At 41.0% G+C, this 23,331-nt stretch overlaps 1 protein-coding gene and 1 long non-coding RNA gene across 4 annotated transcripts in view; one reads left to right on the top strand and one right to left on the bottom strand.

The window, feature by feature from the left end:
- The window catches only part of RERG (RAS like estrogen regulated growth inhibitor), a 111,969-nt gene that overhangs the window by 77,343 nt on the left and 11,295 nt on the right, over window positions 1-23,331 (top strand). For all 3 annotated transcript variants that reach the window (XM_088141307.1, XM_088141309.1, XM_088141308.1), the window contains one exon: window positions 13,699-13,755. In XM_088141307.1, the coding sequence (XP_087997433.1) occupies window positions 13,699-13,755 (57 nt within the window). The remainder of the gene's footprint in view (window positions 1-13,698; window positions 13,756-23,331) is intronic.
- Window positions 8,536-23,331, bottom strand: part of LOC148215974 (uncharacterized) — a 40,423-nt gene continuing 25,627 nt past the window's right edge. The window contains exon 5 of the long non-coding RNA XR_015796280.1: window positions 8,536-9,058. This is a non-coding gene — a long non-coding RNA (uncharacterized LOC148215974). The remainder of the gene's footprint in view (window positions 9,059-23,331) is intronic.

Raw genomic sequence — 23,331 nt, 5'->3', positions numbered from 1 at the left:
CTTCTCCATGTTGCTACTTTCTTAAATATATCCAGTTTTTTCCCCTCCTTTCTTTAAGATATATTATGGTACTTTTCAGAGAGAGACAAAGGATTTGTAAAGTATTATTAGTCGTTGTTGCAAATACAGAGAATTGCTACATCAACATGGTGACTTGGAGTTAATGTGAAATGCCAAACGAACCTAATCAGTTTCCCCTCTTGTCCTTGCCTATTTGGGAAATGCCTAAGCTCCTTTTAAAAGAATTCAGTGGAGCCAAATTTTGTCAGGATTTTCATTCTCATGGGAAAGGATTCATCCCGTTATCTTTACAACAATAACAAATAATATTTTGGCTATAGAGATCATGTGAAAAACACCTGTTATTGTGTGTTGTGTATTGTGCTATTTACTGCCACCTATTGGCATGTGTATGCTAGGTACCCAGTGGGGGTGGCATAGAGCTATAATACAAGGAGAGGAAAATGTTCAGCCTCTCAGAGTAGTTGTTAGTTGTTTTAGTGTTAGCCACTATGTAGGTTTTATGGGCTACGTAGTTGTAACAAATTACCAAGTAGTGTACCTCTTCTCTAAGAGTTTGTAGCTAGAGATTTTATTAAGCTTGTGTTGCTAATAAGTCTTGTATGCTACAATATAATGAGAAGATGTGTTTTTCTTTATATTTTGTATGATATTTGTATTTTATGGAGTTTTTGCATTTTTATCAATAAACACCAGTTAGTATATATTTTCTGACTGGATTTCTTTGGGAAACAAGAAATGGACATTGCATTGTGAATAGCTGTTGATATGTTTGCTTTCATGGCTAATATTTTCCTGGAGTTTTTGCTGCGCTCTGCACAAACAGGAGTGTTTGTGATTATCACTCTGCACGACAAATGTAATATACTGATATGTAAAAGCAGACGTATCTTCCTCTAGAATTAATCTGTCAATGATGTTTATGCCGAGAAGGTTGTAGCATTTCGCAGCTTCAGGATTTTTGACAAGGCTGAAGTATTTTATATCAGGCATGAATTTTTGCAATTTGACTCCTGCTATAGATTCAAGTACTGTACTCAACTCCTAAAACAGGCCATTGGCTTCCAGTGAAAACAATTTCCGTAATGGAAATCTATTTTATGTAAAATAGTCCCTGTCTTGTTTTTTTGTCCTGGCATATTTTCCAAAGCCCCAGCTGCAAATTCAGGAATGCTGTACCACAGCTCTTCCTTCTCCAATTTAGTGTACTTTTTGATGTGGTCTGATCCTATCTGGAAGGCACCAGTTGGAGGGCGCACCATAGCCAAGGTCCCAAATCCATTTCCAGTACAAAACTGTTGACATTTAGCTAGCCGTTAGGAAGAACTGGGAGGTATCTTCCAATATTGGGTGCAAACTGAAACGAATGCAATTTTAATGTTTAACTCTCCATCTGGTGCCGTGCAGGTGTGCTCCCCTGCGGCTTCCTAATTTCCGAAGGATCGTCAGTGGGGCTCGAAGCCATGGGATATGAAGTCTAAATCTTTAGAAGCTGCTGGGAAAGCTGGGTATTAAACAGTAGGATCACACTGACTGAGTCACTTGGCATTCTGTTGACGGCAGACCATCTGAGTGTTCCTTTGATTGCATCAAACTGAATAATAAAATCAAGTGTTGGTTTTTTAAAGGGTTTCTTGAAATAAATACACATGCGCGAAAGGAAAATGTGGGTAACCAGATGCGCAGCAGACGTGCGCCCAACAGCCGTGACTGACTGCAGCTCCCGGCGAGCATCCATTGCGTCACTGTGTGTTTGGAGGAGAGCCTTCCTCTTCATAATTTAACCTGCTTTTGCCACAGCGAGTGCTGCTGAACCTCTGGTGCCACATAAAGTGTGAAGTGACTCATTGTAAAGGGAAAAAAACACAACAAATCCGTGCTATTAAAGAGAGAGTGTTGGGGGAGATGTTATTTTGAACGAATCCTGGTGGCTAGAGATGCCTGGTATCCCTTTTCAATTTTCAGGCTGCCAGGAAATCTCATTAAAAACAGACTTATTGATGTAACGCAACTGCTGCTCCTCTTGGAGGGTGCTACCAGTGTCATCTATGGAGTGGCAGTTCATGCGCTCCTCTGCTTCGGGCAGATTGAGCCCTAAATTGCTCAATAATTCATTCAGCAAGTAAGCGGTAAGGGCTACCAAAGTTGGGTTGCCCAAATCCAAATGGCTGCTAGCTGGCAGCAAAGAGATACAGAAACGACAACATTTTGGTGTCGTTTAACAGTCATCCAATTATTTGCAGCTCAGATCTGGTAGCTCTAATTAATGGGCTTTTGTCATTGGGGGGGGGCTTTAAGTCAGTTTTTGACTCCTGGAGACCACCTGGACTAGTCCCTGCAGCTTTCTTGGCGAGATTCCATTTTTTAAAAATGTATTTATATTTATTGAGGATTTTACACAAAATATAAGACAAATCTAAAGAAAAGGATAAAAAAAAAAGGAAGAAGAAAGAAAAGGGTGCAAGGAAAGAAAAAAGGAAAAAGAAAGAAAAGCTATAAAAATAATGACATCTGACCTTCTCTTCAACAGATATTGACAAACCCATCATCTCCCCTCCTTCTTATCTCTTCCAGAAATCCCTTTAACCCCATGTTAAATCCTCATCTTTTTAAATCATTACATCCATAAATCATCATTTTGCTTTTTTCTTCCTTTAGTAAAAAGTCCATAAAAGGTTTCCAGTCTTTTAAAAAAGCACTTGTTGTTTTCTTCCTGACCAAATAGGTCAGTTTTGCAATTTCTGCTAATTCTGACAGTTTTATGATCCATTCCTCTATTGTGGGAATTTCAATACTCTCCCATCTTTGTACATATAGTAATCTTACTGCCATTTTCCTTGGCAAATTTTCAGAAGTGATTTGCCATTGCCTCCTTCCCAGGGCTGAGAGTGAGTGACTGGCCCAAGGTCACCCAGCTGGCTTTGTGGCTAAGATGGGGCTCACAGTCTCCCGATTTCTAGCCTGGTGTCTTAAGATAGTGCTCATTTAGCAACCACAATTGGGACCGGCAACTCAGTTGTTAAGCCAAGTGGTCCTTAAGTGAAACCGCAACTGTGCTTATGATCTTACTTCAACTTTCCCTCATTTTACAGATCTGCAAAGTCATAAATGTGAGGATTGGTCGTAAAGTTACTTTTTCATCACTGCAAACAGCCACTATGGGATATAGGTCACCCAAATAGCCTCATTGCTGGCAGAAATTACATACACATGTTGCTATCTTCAAATTTGCATGTAGCAAATAATAGAGTTGAATAGAGTTATACTACTTTAGAAGCAGGTGCAAGTTTGGATAGTCATATGGACTTCATGCACTCAGAATAATAGTTGATCAGTGTAGTCCTCTTATGTGGCAGTTTTCCATGTTTATCATTTTTGACAGCTGAGGCCAGCTCCACACACAGGCAAGTGACTGCTGCGTATCAAACACGAGCTCTATTTGTACTAAAATAAACATTCACATTTCTTGTGCATAAAGGGCTAAAAGGGAATCCCCTTTGGGTGAAACATACAGTTTCCATCTGTACCTTGCTTTGATAATGGCCTGTTCTACTAACAGAATGTTTATTTCAGACCATGTGAGAACCACTTTTCCCAGATAAACAGATAGTAGGCCATGCAGTACTTCAAATTGAATTTGGAACCCACACTTTTCTGCTGCTCTTTAAAGCAGCTGGGTCATTTCTTGGCACACAGTTAACCCCTTTTTGGAGACAGAACCAAAATACTGCACAGCTGTAATATGTTGCAAGCCCCTAAACCAGAAGGAAGTTATGGAATTTGGGGAAGCAACATCCTGAACTTTCTGTATTAACTGTGAATACTTTTGCTTTTCCAATAAACTAGAGAGGCTTCCTTCCAGGTAACACTGTCATTTAAAAGAAGAGGTTCTACAGCAAGAATGACTCAAGCTTTACAGAGAGGGAGCTGGCAAAGTTTCTTCTAGTGGGTTCTCTCCTACCATTATAGTAAACAGTAGCTATGCTCTGGAGCAGCATAGGGACACTTACCATCTTCGTTGCTTGCAATGTTTGTTTGATGACATTGTGGGTAATTAAAATTACATTTAAATTTCTTATAATGTCCCAGATTGACATTATGGTGGGGTAGTGATACTGATATGAACAGTATCAGTAATTATCATTGCCAATATTGTTGATTATGAGCCTGTTTTCCAAGAGAAAACCCTCACAAAGCAGATCAGATTGGAAAGTAGCTGCATCAAATAAATCAAAGGCATTTCAAATAGATTGGAGTATAATTGCATCTCAGCAGGACCTTCATGAAAGAGGTAGGATGCTGCTGTATGCATGCAAGTCTTTTGATTGGATTGGACCAAGATATATCTCCAACCCCTGAAATATCAAGGTCTCCAAAGCATCCTTTGTGGCATTTCTTTGTGGGGAAGAAAAATCCAACAAAACTGTGGTGAAATATGAGTTCTGATACTTATCTTAGCTATCAGGTGGCCAAAGGATGCATGTAAGAAACTGTATTTTACTGTACCATTGAATCATAGAATTGGGAAACTGAAGGGACCAGAAGGATCAACCCTCTTCAGTCTACAGGAAAACCAGTGGTAGCTGTTCAATCTCTTCTTAAAACCCACCAAAGAGGGACAACTCACAACCTCCATAGGTAATTTGTTCTGCTTAGTGTCAGAAAGTTTTCTTTAAATGAAATCTAAGTAGCTAGAACTTATACCTGTTATTTCTGGTCCTAGTTTTTGTGACCATGAAGAGTTCCTGACCATCTTCCCTATGGCACCCTCTTATTCACCAGAACACTCATATCACGTCTCCTGAGTCTTCTCTTCTCCAGACTGAACATCCCAAGATACGTCCTCATAGTGTTATTCTCAAGCCCCCGTATCACCTGTTTCACCCTCCTCAAAAACGTTCCTTTCCAAAGCTACAGTTCATCACAATAATATTGCTACTTGAAAGGGCACACCCATCTTTGGAAAATAATATTTAAAATTCAGCAACCAAGAGGCTAAAATAAGCATAAAATACTCCCTCAAATGTACCTTGTCTCCAGGTGACTATATGGGCACATCCATGTTGCTCTCTTGGCACCATTTTGGAAGTAGTTTGCCATTCTGAAAAAAGTTTTTTTGACTTCCCAGTTGACCTACAACCCTGGGAATTCTTTGCAGTTTCTCATCCAACTGCTAACTAGGCCTACTTAGCTTTGGAACCTAGTCGTGGCTGGCCCACGTTTTGCTCTCTACTGAGACAAGAGTATTTTGTTAGTGATGTACAGCCTCCCTGGCTTCTCCTGCTTCAATTAAATCCCAGGAAAGTCAGAAAGGAATTCTCATTGAGCTTTTTCAGACTGGGAAGTGTGGGAAGCTAGGTAGGCTGCTGACTGAAAAAGACACATCACAGAAAGCAAGAACTCCAGTGGCCACACTTTCTAACAACTGCAACAATAAAAGAATCTCCCAACCTACGCTTTATAAATAAATGCAAAGAAATTCACCTTGAGCACAGAAACCTCTTTTGTGGAATGGAGGTGTGGGAACAGGATTATTCATCACTCTTACACAGTATATATACCAGTGTTTCTCAACCTTGGCCACTTTAAGATATGTGGACTTCAACTCCCAGGATTCCCCAGCCAGCATGGCTGGCTGGGGAATCCTGGGAGTTGAAGTCCACATATCTTAAAGTGGCCAAGGTTGAGAAACACTGATATATACCATAGTGTTTAGTGAATCTTTCCAGATCAATATGCAGAATTTTGCAGCCTTCTTGGGACTTTCCAAATTGCAGCAAACAATGGCTGGAGAGAGGCTTTGTTGTGGCAAAAGTGCCCTGCTATCTAAAGGAGCTTTGCCCAGACCAGGCTCATGGAAAAGCGAACGCATTACAGATCTCTCACAGGCAGTGCATCTGCAAATTAATCATCTAGGAATGGGCCAGAGACAGGCTGGAATCTGCAGGTCCTTTTTACCTACCAGGCCCAAGACAGAGCTCTGAATAACATCGGCATGCAGCTAATGTAACTAATTTGCCTCCCCTTTAGAAATCATTAAAGGAAAATCATCCTTCTACCTCTTTCCCTGACTGGTGTGAGTCAGCAACACGTTTGAAGTGCTGTATTGTCAGCAGCAACAAAACAATAAAACCAAGATCCCTCCTTTCCCTGCACTTAAGATTGCTTTCCTCATTTTCTAATTTGCTTCTTTTGTCTCTATTCCCCTCTTCAGAATTCCCTGAGACTGCACGGGTCTCTCAAGGGGAATGAAAGTTATAGCTTTATTTGTCTAACTCTAACAACACACACACACACTTTTTCTGACTGCAGTAGAAGCCAGCAGAGTAATGGACTCAAAATCTGCCTTTGCTTGTTGGCTGAAATTTGATGCAACTGCAGACTGGTTGATTGTGAGGACAAATGTCCTGCGTAGCCAACCCTTTTGAAAGAAGAGGAAAGAAGCTTCTGGGGAAGGCGGGATCCTGAATTATGGCAACACGTTTCGAAATCAATCAGTCAGAGGACAAGAGTAGGGAATGGGAGGAAAGAGTAGCAAATCGTTTATCCTTGCCTTCCCTATTACCTATTTTGGAGGAAAATCTGAAGAATCAAAGAGAGCTGCCTTGTGAAGTCACACCAAGTTTCTTGACTTACTGTTCCACTGAGTGGGATAGGCACAAGACGGGTGATTTGGGATCTCAACATTGGGCATCAGTTTACTTGCTCTTCAGTGTCTTACTGCATATTACCAGAGACAGAGAGAAGCATTTTTGGCATTTTTTTGTCCCAGAAAAAACATTTGATGGCTTTGTGTGTTGAGAGTCACTGGACAAAGTGGACAGGTTAAGGTGCCTGGTACACTAACACGCTCAATCAGGATGAGCTTTGGGGCCATACTTTTTCTATGTGTCCTGCCCAATTGAAATGTTGATCAGGGAATCTGGCCAGTGATATCAAGGTAGCCCTGGAATGGGTAGGGCTGAAATGGTTGCCCCTTTAGAGTTTGGGAAGGGTTATGGGGGCAGTTTGCCCCATAATCCCTCCCCCAAGGGTGGGGGAAATCAGCCCTATTGATGTGGGTTGAGATGTTAAGCACTCGGAAGGTTTAAGCATCTGTTACACCTTCCAGAATGCAGATAATGTCAAAACTGCCTACTCTGCTTGAGGAGCTGCAAATGGGTGCTGGGGGTGGGGGGGGAGAAGGAGCTAAGCCTCCAAGGCAAGAGACATTGTTCTGCTGCTGAAGTATCTGTGGTGTGATGGCTGAAAACATTGCCACATAATCCTGTGATCTGCCAAGATGATCAGTGCATCTGACTCCCAGGAAGGCATGCATTAGCTTGTCCCCTAAGTTACTAATTCTTTTGAATCTCATCTCTGCCTTAAACTAGGATCTCCAGGGTGGCCAAAAAAGTCAAGGTGACAGTGCAATTGCAATCAAGGCCCCATGTAATACATGTAAGAAAGGGGCAGGGCTCGGTGCAGTAATCACTGTCATCTTGACTTTCTTGACCAGTTCTGATGGATGCCTGTAGCCTTAAACATGGCTTAGGTCACCTGTTCTTTTGCAGCCCCAGCCTTCCTTCTGAAGAATTAAATAGATCATATTGCCCAAACATTTTATACAGTTGTGGTAGGAGTCTAATAATTTCATGCAAGGCAAACAGTTCATAAGCTTTTTGTGTGGTGGGCATGTTTGAAATTTTAGGAGAAGGTGGTTGATTAACCAAATGCCTGCCATATTGATTGCTGATTCATAAATGGGTGCCATGATAGAAAACACTGTTTCATCAAAAGACCAACAGGTAACGTTGCTCCTGTGCCAATATACTCCCTATGATCCCAGTTTACTTTCTTTGTTCTGGGCAGGTAAGGACTGGGCACGTGAGTCTAGGGCAGTGCTTCTCAACCTTGGTCACTTTAAGATGTGCGGACCTCAACTCCCAGAATTCTGGGAGTTGAAGTCCGCACATCTTAAAGTGGCCACAGTTGCGAAACACTGGTCTAGGGCTTCCAGTATAGCCCTAGATTGCAGGCAACCACCTTTTTTATTTCCTAAGAATGGCTAGAGCCAAAGACAACCTTGAATGTAAAACACATAAAATCATAGAGTTTTTCTAGGGTTTTTTGAGGTCATCCAATCCAATGCCTTGCTCAGTGCAGAACCCACCACAGCATTTCTGACACATGCCATTGTATGGCAATCTCTAGTAAAGGAGAACTCATCATTTTGTGTGGTATCTGTCCTTTTGGCTGAGTAAATCAGGAGGTTCCTCCTGATATCTGGCTTGAACCTCCTTCCTTGTATTCTTAACCTATTGTTTTTTGGTCCTTCCTCCTGAAGCAATAGAGAATAGGAGTCACACATTCCTTCTGTGTGACCACAGCGTAAGATATCGGAAGCCTTCTAGCCTACCTTCCCTCGGTCATATCTTCTGTAAGCTAAAGATATCCAGATCTTTTAACTGTTCTTCCTAGGGCTTGGTTTCCAGATCCCTCACCTTCTTGATGCCCCTTCTCTGAACGCTCTCTGAACTTGTCACTGTCCTTCTGGAGCTGTGCCCAGAACAGGACACAATAATGCTAGAGTCTGTTACTTTGTGTTGCTGCCTGCCTTGCTGTGATGAAGTAAAATGATAAGTGAAGTCAGATTTTACAGGAAGCCTAACCAACATTAGAGAAGATGACTGCCAGCATGGGACTTCCCATTAGTTAATATATCTGAAGGACATTAAGCACAGGAAAATGCTTAGGGGCAGAAGAAGCCATAAAAATTGCTATCCATAAAGGGAGAGACTTTTTTTCAAGCTTCCTTTACTGTTGAAAGCTTTCATGTCAGAAAATTGTGATGGGAGCCCAAAGGTCACATATCATAAAGCACCTTAGACTTCTTCTTGGAGTTTGCTCATAAGCGGTGAAGGTCTCTTGGCCCAAACAGCATAATACTCACTTTCTAACTGACAACAGCAATGTCTGGGTCATCTTTGCAGTTGACGTGCTTCACATCAGAGACATATTCAGACCTTCTCTCTCCTCCAGAAGATTTAAAAAGAATCTGAATGAGAGAAATAGAAGATTGAATCAGTTTTGTAGGGCTTCTTTATATGCGGGATTTGTTTAGCTGGAAAAAGCTCCCTGAGTGGGATAATGAGGTGTGGAGAAATAGCAGCTAAGCCTGAATCACAGCACTGGGTCAATATCATGGAGAGACCAGGAATAGCTCTACTTCCTGTGGAAATTTTGCATAGCATACCTATGAATGGTTATGATTTGAGGATTTTTTTTCAGTGCAAGCAATAACAGCTATTGGTTATTGGGTTTTTTCTTGTCACATGAGTCTATACAACAGATTGTTAGAACTGATGTCAAGACCTTTAGATAGACCATACCAAGAAATCAGTTCCACAGGAAGGCTAAAACTACTTTGATTGAGATTGACTATAGTAACAGAATCTTGCAAATGTGATTTGCTGTACCTCCTCTCCTCTTTATAGTTCAGTGAATTAGAGAGGTGTCTGGAAATCCAAGCCATTTAGAATTATGAATATCTATCACTAAGTCCCTTTACAGTGTGATGGAATGCTGAAAACTGGTTGGTACAGACTGAAACAATCTCCTCTGAGTCCTACTTTGGTTTGGTTTTCCATGTCTTCTTCTGTGTCAGATTGTACAGAACCGTCCCCTCTGGTTCCTGCAGGGAGCAGAAAGGTGTTGAGCTTTGAAAGGATCAGATATCTAACCAAGCTCACACCCACCCACGTTGCAAGTTAATTTGAGAGAGGAAAGGAGAAGCCAGACAGTTCTGTTCCTCCAGCAAACATTATTAAAAGGAAAGGGCTGGTGGGCTGGTAGGTACAGATATTACCTGTGCCTGGAGCACATCCATCAAACAATTCCCCTTAAAAGATTATTAAGATAAGTAACAAGTACTTGGTGGTAGAAGGAGTCAAGGAAGCCTCTGGGCAAGGAGGAATGCTTTGCATAACTGGCTAGATTAAGCTGAAACAAATAATTAGTTTCATGTTTCGATTCTGCATCGTTCAGATCTGAGTCAGTGAACAGACTGGGAGCTCCAGATGCTGCCATACTGATGCAACTAAGCAGCTGTTTGCCACTCATCCATCCCTTGGATGGGACACCAGTGAGTCCCGAAGAAGAGATAATCGTTCATGTTATGTTCTGTTTTTTAATTCGAAGCCGTGGGAGGAGCTACAGCGGAAACCTTCGCGGTGCACAATTGCTCCTATGGCATGGTGGGCTGGATCTGTCTACAGCCCTGCCCCACCCAGAAGGGTTGCACCGCTCCGAGTTACGGGGCTTCTCTAGATCTTCGCAAGCTGCACCAAAGATCTTCGCCCATGAGTAGGTTTGGCGGCTTTCTAGAGGAAACAGGAAGATACCTTTGCAGCATTTTCCTGGAACTATGGCAGGATTTCCATCAGCAGGAGCTTCTGCCTCATCCTGCTCCTGGTATTTCTTCTCCTCTCCAGAAGTCCAGGTGTCACGGCACTTCAGGGCCATCTTCCCTTTCTCTCCTGATGGATTTTGATTTGCAGGATGGCCACTCATTGTACCCTGGCTGTCAGGGGAGAAGTTTACTTGCTGCAAAACCAGTTGGGCAAGGAGGCTGTCTGGTACCCTGATTTTTATGCTGCGCTGCTGGTCAGCTGAAGGAGGAGAGAGCTGGGCAGTTGAAGTGCCCCCCTGGCAGGCAGGAGCTGAGAACACGCTCATGAATTGGGGGGGGGCAAATTTTGAAAATTACTGTTGGTAAATTTCCAGTTTAGCTTGCACCCAGCATACTCCCAGTCAATCTGTATATCCAGATCAGAGCAAGCACGCATGCCACTCAGTTCAGCTGGCAAAAACACAAAATGGGATAAAGGCAGAGGGAGAGAGAGAGAGAAACTCCCTTACTATCAAACGTCTACTTTATATATCAAACAGGCACACCAATATCAAGAGCCACTCGAAACTATTCTTAGGACTGCCCTGTGGTTATTCCAGCTTTAACCTTTGATGTACATCACAGCGGAAGAATAGAGATGGAAAGTAGGCCACCAGGTGATCCCTCCTCCCTCCTGTGTTCCACATCAGGGAGGAAACAATTTGGTGGATGGGATGATGCATTCAACACAAAAAGGGTGACTTTCAGCTACGAGAAAGCTTCTGTTCCCAGGACACTGATTTGAATAACCAAACACAGGCCAACTCCGTTCTACCAGAATCAATTCCATATTAAATACAGGTCTTTTAAAAAATGTCTCTCAGGAATTGAGCCCCCTGATAATAATTTTTACCCCACATTCATGCTGACACAACCCAGAGCATTGGAATTGCTGGGCCAGGCTGAATCATCTTATGTCCATGTGTCAAACCACAAAAGAAAGTAAAGGAGCCATTTTGTCACTGAGACCATGAAAAATCCACCTGTCATTCGGGATTTTGATGTATCGATCGTGCTGTATTTCTGAAATGGACTCAGGCTCCATTTCAGTAAGAAACCGTAGATAATTTCACCCAAGTATGTGATGTGACTCGGCTGTTGCACCGAGTTATGGACTGAGGGCTTCAAAGCTGGATAGGACAGATCAAAATACTGCTATAATGTGGGTTTACATTTAGAAAGAGCACACACGCACACACACAGAGAATAAAATTGGTTGTGCCAATTCAGGGAAGCTAAATCCCCTAGGAAGAGGAGTCCCCTTTTCAGGGGAAGTAGAAAAGATTTAAAACATGTGAATGTACGGATAATAATAAGGCTATAATATCATGTGGTCCCACATCTTAGCGAACTGCTTTCATCAGGAGGTTGGAAAAGCTGGACCTTTGAGAAACTGGCTTCCCTCAGAGATCTTAAAATGTCCTGCAACGTCATCTCTCTATCAGATGGAAAAAGGATCCTACATTACCTTGCCACTGTGGAAAATATACCGTGACGGGGTTGATCCATAAAGTGTGTTTTAACAGCTCTGCAAATGCTCTGTCTCTGCAACTGACAATAAAAGATGTTTAGTGTAGAAATACATCTGTTGCAGACAGCAGGTTGTTTGGATGTTCAGGGGTAAACAATCCACAGGAAGAAACTGCGGTCTTGATTATAAACATGAATAAATATAATAAACATACACCACAGGCAGAACATTCAAGCAAAGTGCTGAGTTTCTTCTATTGGTGCTAGAAGCTGACATTTCATCTCCCCCCCCCCCCCAATGGTATATCTTTTTAAAAATGTTGCTCTTATATACATAGCCTTTGGGTTAGTTTTCTCAATGAATTGCTTTCCCGATGTGTTAGATGACACGTGTGGAAGGCAAAGTGTGCTTACTGTGGATGATGGAATTTGTAGTTGGACACATCGAGAAAGTAACATATTGGAGAAGGGTGATTTTCGTATAAATGTTCGTGATAGCACCTGCTGTCTTACAGGTATAAACCCCAGTTGTTGCCAAAGGCAACGCTCAGTTTGTTTGATAATGAACCGGTGAGTAAGATTGATGAACTCCATCAAAATTTGAAAAGCCAAGGGAGAGCATAAGAAGAAAAGCCAACAAGCAATCTGTAGCTCATTTGCAAATCCTTTTAGACATATATTCCCTATATCATCTTAAGAGGAAACTCCAGATCCTAAATTTAGGTTTTGTCTTTGCTCATTGTATCTTCAAGCTTTGGAGAGGCAGACTCTGAAAGCTGCTGAAGGTTTGAGGTGAAGTAAGAGTCTAATATTTAAGAGTGTTTACTTGAACTTTTTGAGACTTAATGATTCATTCAACTAAGAGATGTTCGTAACAAGATTTTAAATCTCCTCTGATGATGGATCACAACGCACGAAAAAGCGTTCTTATTAGAGTTTATTGGTTCTTTCTTTGATTCCACTAAAAGCTGAGAGCCATGGCATGTTTTCATTTCTCTTTTTTTAACAAATCAAATACAGCGAGCACTGAATCACTGTTGGTAAAGAGTTAGGTCAGTCTTCTCTGTTGTCAGGAGAAAATGGGAGAAAATGAAATATATTGTCTTGAGCTCCTCAGAGGAAACCTGGGATATGTCTAGCAATGAAATAAAATGTAAGACGGTGTTATAGGGAAAAAATTAAACCAATTAACTAGTTTGAATTTCCTTCCAAGGTTTGAATTTTTATTCTTTAAATTTAATTTATACGCTCCCTAAATTACATTTTACAGACCCAATTCTGGTTTATGTGGATGTTCAGTGTGGTTTGTAAAACTCAAAAGATCAGCTGTCAGATCCGTGTTTCAGAACGTGCCCATATTTTGAAATGTTGTGCAAAATGTAATCGAAACTGGAACGCGTGGGTATACAGAGCCAAAGCCCATTTGTCATATGCTCAGTTCAACATGGAAGCCATTGAAACCAAATTCTAAAAGTACACATTTGAGTGCGTACGGCAGTCTATTCTATCTTCAATGCTGCATTGAAAGGGTAGATTTACACATTGCTTTTTTTAAAAAAATCAGCCCTCTGTTCCATAAAATAAAGACCAATCCATCAACAGAAACTTTTCCTAGTGTGTTGAGCTTTAACAGCAGCCTGGATCCATCCAATATATTAAGTGGGTATCAAATTGGAGAACTACAGCTGAACTGAGAATCTATCTAAACTGTACTCATTTAAACCACTTGGGCTGTTCTGTGTCATAAATTCACTTGAACTTATTTTTGTTCCCTATAGCTCTCGTCGTACGTTTTCTGACCAAGCGGTTCATATGGGAGTATGACCCTACTCTTGGTGAGTTCTTCTTGTTGTTCTTGTTGTGTCTTATAATATACTATCACAGATATATATGCTACTTCATTAGAACATCTGCGGCACCTCAACCCTGAAATATAAGCTTTACATGTAGAAATCCCCAAGTTCAATCTCCAGCTTATTTCCATCCAAGAAGCCACTAGTAATGACAGAAAAGACACTTGTCAGAAATCCTAGAGAGCTACCATCAAACTGAACAAACAGTAAGATGAGCCAACAATCTGATTTTCATGCTGACGTTTAAGATTTTCATTTTCATTTTGTTTCAGTGAGGTTCCAAAAACTAGGTTTAATGTGAGCAGGCTTCATTATCCATAATTATATTAGAGAAACATACAGTTATGGTTAAAATAACAAAGCAAATAACCAAACAATTTCACTGAAAAGACTTGTGGCATGGGATTTTAAAAAAAGAAAATAGGTTAGTAAAGCATGAGTTTTAATGGACAACAGCCCTAAAATTCTTAGACATTAAACATTTTAAGCCTACTCTTTGGACTGTACAGCTGCCACTTTTGAGTCTAACACAATCACTTCAGCATTATTTAAAAATTAGAGTAGAAAATATGCCTGGTGCAAAACTGCTTGGGGGGGGGGGCAGAGTGAAAAGCAAACTAAAATCATCTTTAACTTTTTTTGAGGGAGGAGTGCTGTTTACATCTCTTTTTTTAAAATTACTTTTTATTAAAGATTTTAACAATAGTAAAAGATAATGCAAATGGAAATCAAAGAGAAAGAAAAGAATATAAAGAAAAGAAAGAAAAAAGTGCAGAAAGAAAAAAGAAAAGAATATTTAAAGAAGTGACTTCCACTCTTCTTTACAAGTACAAGCAAATTTAGTATTTCTCTACCCCCTTCGATATTACATGATATAAATCACTTCTTCCTATATCTCAACCCTTATCCAACTACAAATCCAAAATCATTAACGTTTCTATCCAGTATCAGCAAAAAATCCATAAAGAGTTCCCAGAACTTTATAAAAGTATTTCTTGTTTTAACACTGATCAAACAGGTCAACGTTAGATTCCTTTCTTTTGCTCCTACCATTCTTAATCTTTGCTTCATTAAGATGCTGTCGTAGGATTTGATCTCCATCCAAATGTTCTTTCTCTCATCTCGAGAGTTTCTTCACGACTTTGACAGCCCTCTTTTGTAAATCCAGTACTGAGTCATTACCCAGGTCGTTTTTCATCTCTTGGCTGATCGTTTGTATTTCCACTTTAGTTTTCAACTCCACAACTTCTATTTTATTTTCTGGTATTTCTGCATAGGCTGGTGTTTGTTTTATCTTTTTATCCTGTCGATCTGTAAATTCTTCCAAATTATTCTCTTTCACTTCTTTCACTTCTTCTTTAAGATCTCTTTTAAATAGTGCATTCACTTGAGCAGACATTGTTGCTGACATCTGAGCTGTGAGCTTCTTTCCATTTCTTCAAAAAACCTTTGAAATGTCTCCAGTATAATACCTTTATCTGTCATTTTTGCAAGCTTTGCTGCTGGTCATCAAATTCAAAAGTAAAAAATAGGCTTTTCTTCTTTTTCTCCTCTGCCTGGAATCTTTAGTCCCCTCTAGTGTCTCCTTTCTGTAATCACACAGTCTGTCTCAAATTTATTTGGCTTCTTTGTTTTAAAAAATGAGCCAATCATCTCTTTCCTGAAAGACTAAACAATTTATGTTCCCATGAAGATATTTTTTTGTTTTTAATCATTTCAAAAGTCTTAAAGCAAAAGTCATAATATTGCAAATATTAAATCCAATATTTCAAATTTGTCTGGTCCCTTAGTTCATTTCAAACTTTCTTGAATTAAATTCTTATCTAGCTTTTTGCCATTTACTTTGTATTCTTCAAATTCTTTGAATTGTTAATTTTTTCCCCCTTTATTCTAGAATGAAGGATCACTCACCTGGTAGTTTTTCAGACTTGTTGCTCAGAAAATCTCTTTTCACTTAGCTCTTTTCACAAAATAGTTCTATTCCAAAGGTGTTTTTGGGGGGGATTTGATGAACCTAGTGTCCATATAGGCTCCATTGCAGTCGAGAGCTTGATGGCTTCCCTCATCTCCCATGCTCAAACCCATGAGTTGACCACTGTTCTGCAGTCTCCTCATGAGGAGCAACCATCTGGAGGACAAGTGGACAATCTCTTGTCCTCTCCTTATCCAGAGGATAAGGGCTTATTGGGCCGGGCTTGTCACCAGTCCACCACACTAATCAGTCTTAGCCAAAGTGCCATCTCTGATCCTTTGGAGACATCTTAGCTTGCCATTCCCTCACTCAAAAGTCCCCTGTTTGCATCTCTTAATTTCACCTACTTTCATTTGCTATTGCTTTCCCACTGTATCCAAAGAGCTTCTTCATAGAGCAATGAGGAAAAACTCAATTTTTTAAAGATCAGATACTATGCATGTTAATATCACTGTAAAAAGCATCCAGGGTTTTCTAACATGATGTCATCACTTCAGTCAAGTGAACTCAGTTGCTCTTACATTGGCTGTACTCTGAATGTGTCCCTTCACTGTAATCAGAACTGGAAATGTGCCATCCTGCCTCCCATAGAATCACAGATCCCCCTTCTTTGTCTACATCAACACTTTCATGTTAACTTTCAGAATCCCCTCCTGGAGAAAAGCCCTGAAGGCCTCCAAGGAGAACCTATCCAGATTTGTACGCATGCATATACATACTTCTGGCACAGGTCTGTTATAAAACTAATGGCTGGCTCCAGGATTGGTGGTACCTGCCAAAAGTATGTCAGCTGTCCTCCTTGAAATATAAGGATGGTTGGAAGCTAGACTTCTGTTAGGAAGCCAGACTGTTCTGCACAGTTTCTTTTCCAAGTTTTTTTTTTTTTTTCTGTAAATCCAAGTGGGATTCTCACCTCAGGTAGCAACTCAGCTTGGAAGAGATGGATCTAGAAAATAAAACTGTAAGAGAACTCATCACTACTTTGTAGCAACACCAAAAACGGTTTTCAGGTTAGCAGTAAATGACTGAACTTGGGCAAAGCAGAAGCACCCCTCTGGGGCTCCACCGCAGGGCTTTCTGGTCTCACCTGATGGGTCTGCATTCCATCCTTTTTCCTCAGAGTGAGGCTTTGTGCAGCAAGAAGATGAAGGATCAAGTGACCTTGTCATGTAGCCACCACAGAAGGCTGGTTAGGAGCCACCAATGAGAGAGAATCGTTCATTAGTCCAATACAGGTGGGAAAATGGTGTTGGTTGAGCCTAGGTGCAACTCATTTTCTTCATGACTAGCAGAAGCACAATATCAGTGAGTCAACCAATATGTGAACATAGGTTTAATTTATACTATATTCAGTTATTTATTTATTGATCAAATTTATATAGCTGCCCATCTCACAAACATGACTCTGGGTGGCATACAATAAAATGAACAGTTAAAAACAACAATTAAAAACAGACACAAATATAAATAAGACCACAGGAGAATGGACTAGCATCCTATGTACAATGTAACCATCTCATGGGCTCCCTATTTCCATGGGATCCCCAAGCCTGCTGGAAAAACCATGTTTTAAGGATTTCCTGAAAACCAATAGGGTTGGGGCCAATCCAGGGGGATGATGTTCCAAAGGGTGGGTGCTGTGACAGAAAAGGCTCCCCTCCTGGGTCCCATCAGATAGAACTCTTTAGCAGATGGGACCCCTAACATGCCCCTCCTGCCAGACCTGATGGGACTGTAGATGTAAATGGGGAGAGGTGGTCCCGCAAATAACCTGGTCCCGTGCCATGTAGGGTTTTAGAGGTCAAAAACAAAACTGAACCCGGAAGCACACCAGCAACCAATGCAGCTGCATAAAGAGCATGTTACAGAAGTCCATTCCAGAGGTGACCTGGGCATGAGTAACTGTGAATAGAGCCTCATGATCCAGGAATGGGTGCAACTGGCGCAGAAGGTGTATATAGTATAAATGTGGAAGAATTGAATTTTTGTTGACCCAAAGTTGGCTTGGCATAGGGTTTTGCTCAGTTTCTTTAAGAGCAGAGTCCAACATCCATTCTAAAGGTCCCCATGCTAACTGTGCCATAAGCTGACACTGTAATGAAAACTACCCCAGTTATTCTGTAGACAGCCAAGCCACATGCTATTAAAGTACCCTTCCCTTCTGATACACTAGCCAATGCAACTTTGAACAGACTTAACCTCCAACAAGGCAGTTATAGTTAAATTTGGAGTATGATGCAGAATAAATTCATCCCAAAGGGGCAGGGGGGAAAATCTAGATCTTTCAAAAAACTTCTACCCCTCTTCTTGAGGATTCAGATTCTCCAAGCGGCTCTAAAGCCCAAGTGAACTGGCCCTTGAAATTGTGGTCTGCTTGAAAATCAATAGTGGCTTTGAGTAATCAATTACAGCCACAATTTCTCTCATACTTTTTCTGGCAGTTTCTTTAGACTCCAAGCATATGGCACTGACATCCACAAACTAAGTATAATTTAACTGATTTGTGAATGGCTGCCAAAGTCACTAGAAATAAGCCAATATTTAAGCAAAATATTGTGTGTGTTTTTTTCCTTAAATACCAGCTTGAAATGTCCCCTTTGACTTTTGTAATTACAACTATCACAAACGTGGAGCGGAAAGTGGCTGTAGCCATCCAGGAGATTCCTGTGGCTTTCAGAGGTGCTGCTACACAGATACCAGAATGTGAGACCCAGTTTGTGATGCTGGGTTCTAGGTAATGGTTGGGATGGTTGGGACTGTAGTGGCCTCTCTGCTGTGTAGCCTGAGCTGCCAAACTCTGGCCAGATTGACGTGACATTTCCTTGACTGAAGGTACTAGGAGACTTAAATATGCCTCCCCTGAGTGCTGAATTTGAAGTGGCTCGGTGGCTATGTCCATCATGGCAATCATGGGACTGACCCAGATCATCAAGGGCCCCACACACAATGAAGGCCACATGCTAGAACTGGTTTTTGTCTCATAGCAATGACGACACGATCTGGAACTGAGGAATCCTAACATCTGTTATCAGATTACTCTTTGGTGGCTCTGGAGTTCTCCCCAGGGAGATAGAATCCATTTGTTCGGTCCACCCCAATTGCCTGATGGGCCCTACTGGGTTTCAGAGGGAGCTTAGGGGTGTTCCTGATGTTCTGGTGCAATTTAACTGAGGCTTTAGTCAGTGCTTTCAATGAGAGGGTGATGATGGCCCTGGATGGATTGCATTCCTTGGTTTTCCAACATACTTGGAATGGACATGGCTTGTGGTCCTTTAAAAATGTACTTGGGCTCTCATTTTCTGACTTGGACCTTTTTTCCCTCCAAATCACTCCAAGAACTGGGCAAGTAAACTGTTAAATATGGCAGGGCTGATATCAGAACTCACTGACCACAGTATATAAATATGAAGTAAGTATGGGGTTACTTACAATAATAGTTTGTTCAAGAGTATTTCAGAAGCTTTCATAGAAACTCAGCTGTCTTATACTACCCAGACTCTGAGTGGCCCTGAGCCACAGTTTGTTTAAACAAGGTTTGTTGAATAAACATCACTTGTTGGACTCACAAAACATGCTAAGCCATCAACTGTGGTTTCTCAGCTCCATCACATATATCCTATACCAGGCTAGGCAGCCTCCAGGATATATACAATTCCCAAGTCCCACTTTGGTAGTGTCAGCCCCCAGGTGGACAAGACCAGGAAATCAACTCTACAGGAAGGCTAAACCTACATTTATTGAGATATAATAACAGAATCTTGCAAGTCTGATTTGGCTGGACCTCCCCCCGCTTCTTATACTCCTGTGAATTAGGGAGGTGTCTTTCTGAGCCTCTTCGGCATATTTTCCGTTAGTTGTGGACTTAAGATATATTTTTCCCCTCATTGCTTTGGTAATGGAGCTTGCATATCTCCATTGAAGTCATCTTCCTAACTCTCTACAGGTAGTGTCTAGAGCTCCAGAACATTACCAACTCTGACAAGGTGGTATTACTTAGTGTTTGAAAAGAAGTTAGCACAAAAATGGCTTAACACACCTATTTTGTCCTTAAAAAAACAACAACATGCAAACAACCTTCTCACAAAAGGAGTGGCCAATCCTTCTGGAGAGGTTATTGTCTTGCACCAAATGATTTACAGAAACATTCTATTTAGGACAGTTTTTCACCCATCATGAGTGGAAAACAAATAAAGCACAACCTAGCTTTGCACAGTGTTTCTCAACTGTGGCAACTTTATGGCTGGCTGGGGAATTCTGGGAGTTGAAGTCCACCCATCTTCAAGCTGCCAAGGTTGAGAAACACTGGCTTAGCACAATGCAGGGACTTGCCTACTAAGTCAAGCTCCTGATCTATTTAGTTCTTATTATTCACTGGCAGCCACTTTTCAGAGCCCCAGGATAGACTCCTAACCCTTGGAAGCATGGGACCTTGTGTGCACAAAGCTTCTGCTATGCCAGGGAGCTAGGCCTTTGGCTAATGAAGTGTCATTAACTGTGACATGCACAGGGCACATCAGTGCTAACATAGTCTGATTCAGTTTCACAAGCAATCCAGCTGACAGGGACTTGAATCGTAAATGAGGTACCTCTACCAATACATCTGAATTTGGTTAGAAAAGAAATTGCAAAGCTGGATAAGATGCAAGAAAGAGCATCCAAAGTGAACACAGGCTTGTGAGAAAAAATATGAAGTTTGGTAGGGGTTAGCATAGGGGAAAAGGGACAAATAGGTGATACGGGTACAGTCCTAAGTCAAGCTTGACCTCTGGTGGCATCATGGATTTTGAAGGACGTTTGAAGAAGTATTGCTCCATAGGCCACCTTAAGCTCCTGGACAAAGGCTAAGTATTCCCAGGTCGTTCAATCCCTTTACTGGATTTAGTTTCTAATCTAGCTTATCCTCTGGCACTGGTTCCTTTCTCTGGACCTCTTCTAGTTTGTTCAAATCCTCCTTATAGAATGGTACCCAAAACTCGACACAATTCTTAAGGTAGGATCTGATCACTGCAGAAAAAGTGAAATTATGACTTCCTGTGATTTGGAAATAATACTTCTGCTGATGCAGCCCAAAACTGCAGTTGACCTTTTGCATTCACATCCAAAATTAAAATTTGTCACTTTGGTAACTTACAGAAGACTATTTTATCCCTACTTTGCTGATTGATACTCATATTCATATCCCCTGCTTCTGGCCAGGCAAACAGAACCTGAAAGGAGCAAATGAGTGTCATTTCAAAAAAGGAAAGAATATATAAAAAGCATTCTTTCATTTTTTTTCACCACTTTTTAATTTGGGGTATCCTGTTTCTCTTAGGAAGGAGGGAGACAAGTGCCAAGACCATTTAAGTTCTGACCCCTATAAATCTACATTCATCTCTTCTCTGGCTTCCTAGATTTCAATACTCCTTGCCCAATGCCAGCCTTGTCAGGTAGTCCAGACAAGAAGCACAACCAGGAGTACTAACTATACCTTTATTATAAAGTTATATTAACAGAATCTTGCAAGTCTGAAAGTACATCTCTCCCCCCTTGCCTTTACAGTCCAAGAAACTAGGGAGGGTCTCTTCTGAGACTTTTGCCACACCCCTATTCCTTTTGTGGGCTCAGCTGCCTCTTATCTAACCATAGCCCAGTCTGCGACTCTTCCTCCTGTCTCCCAAGGTCATTCCCACATACAATTACACCCACATTTCAAGCATTCCCATTCAGCCAAGACTGACAAAAATCTGCCTATTGAAAGTGAAAGTTAAGATTTTCTGCATTCATCCTCAGCTCTACCCTTAACACTACTATGTTTTAAGGAGTAAAAATCCTTAGAAAACACTGAACATTCCTTTCAACCACCCTACCAGGTGGCTTCAGAAGTCACAAAAAAGAATTTCACTGGAAAGCAATAGGCTGTCTGCATCTATGGTAGGAGACACAGGCAGGAGTGTGTGCAGAGTCTGGTCAAGAAGTCAAAATGGCAGACATGATGGTGTAATTGAAGCTCCGCCTGTTTTTTATGTGCATTGCGGAGCTTAGATTGTACAGTCATGGCTGCCATCTTATCTTTTTTTTACCACACCCTGAGGACACTTCTCTACACAGGTTTTGCTTTGCTTTTCATGTCATTGCTCCTCGCTGCCCCATTCAGTTGCTACTTTACAACCTATGACCAGCCCTGGGTGTTTTCCCATTAGCACAGAATAATTGGGAAGGGAGCTACAGAAGACTCCACTGGCATGTACGAAAGTTATTTATTCTGCAGCAAATTCATTAACCAGACAATTCACAGCAGCGCAGGGGAGATTTCTTTCTTTTTTTCCCAGTCACCTTTTGACTCTCTTCTCGTTTTTGTTTTATGAAAATGTGGTGTAACTGGCAATTTAGAATAAATTAATATGGGGGTCAGTGAGAAAAAGAGAAGCGTGATGCTGTGTGATGCAGAATTCTGTATCCTGCAGTGTTGTTGCTGCCCTCAAAGGAACACCAAACCAAACAAATATCTCAAACATGGATCTAAATACTTAAACTGTGTGCTTTTAACATACTCCAGAATGTTGGCTCTTAAGCCAGTCAGGGAACAAGACCAAAACATAATCAAATGCAAGTCAGCCATTTGAATAATGACCGTGGCAGAAGGTCCAAACGAATGCCAGAAAAAAGTCACATGTATTACATTACCTTCTACTAATGTATAATAAATTACGTTTATATCCTGCCCTTTCTTACAGGGACACAAATTGGAATGTATTTTTTTTTCTTTTCATTTACCCTAAAACAGCAGTTCCCAATCTTTTCCTTTATGCAGAACTCTGTAGCATTACAAAAGCTTAGGTATATGCGAGCTCCCCCTCCCCCCCAACTATTGACCATTACAAGATCCCCAAATTAAATAAAAATGAATTTAAAAATACTTAGTCAAAATGTTGCAAGACTGCTAAATTCCATGGGCTTTCCAGCTGAAATTCCATGAGAAATGAGGCAAGATGTATTGATCAACTCAATTTTGGGCCATTCTTTTTTTAACTTTACATTTTTGCATCTGTACCAGAAACCACCTGCAATACCTTTATGGAACACCAAAGGTTAGGAAACCCTGTCCTAAAACCTCTCTGTGCTGGCAGTTAGACTGAGAGATGGTAACAAAGCCTAAAGTAATTTGGTGATGAGCTTCATGGCTGTTTGGGGATTTGAACCTGCATAGGTTCAGGGTGAGAGACAGTTTGGTATAGTGGTAAGGCACCAGGCTAGAAATTGGGATACCATGAGTTACAAAGCCAGCTGGGTGACCTGGGACCCAAGAAAATTGCAGGGACTACTCTAAGCAGTTGCCAGGAGTCAACACTGACTTGAAGGCACAGAAATATAAACAGGATCAGTGTAAAGAAAAAAAAATGTTTCATGAAGCTAAGGGCAAGCTGTCACTTCTTATCATAGCCAGGGTTCTGATTTAATCAGCTCAAAGTTCAATTTAGTTGCTTGTATGTACCCAATAAAAAGCAAAGGTCCACATAAATATTTGTCTGCAGTTATATATATTTGGGCACATTTCTTCAGATGCATGCTTAGGGAATGAATTTTTCCTTCATTGCACATTTTTC

Source organism: Python bivittatus, unplaced genomic scaffold (assembly GCF_059951505.1).
Source record: "Python bivittatus isolate LINGU-HERP-01145 unplaced genomic scaffold, Pbiv_v1 ctg000330_np1212, whole genome shotgun sequence".
Classification (NCBI taxonomy): domain Eukaryota; kingdom Metazoa; phylum Chordata; class Lepidosauria; order Squamata; family Pythonidae; genus Python; species Python bivittatus.
Note: the sequence above shows the minus strand (reverse complement) of the source record. Positions and strands in the feature narration are given on the sequence as shown.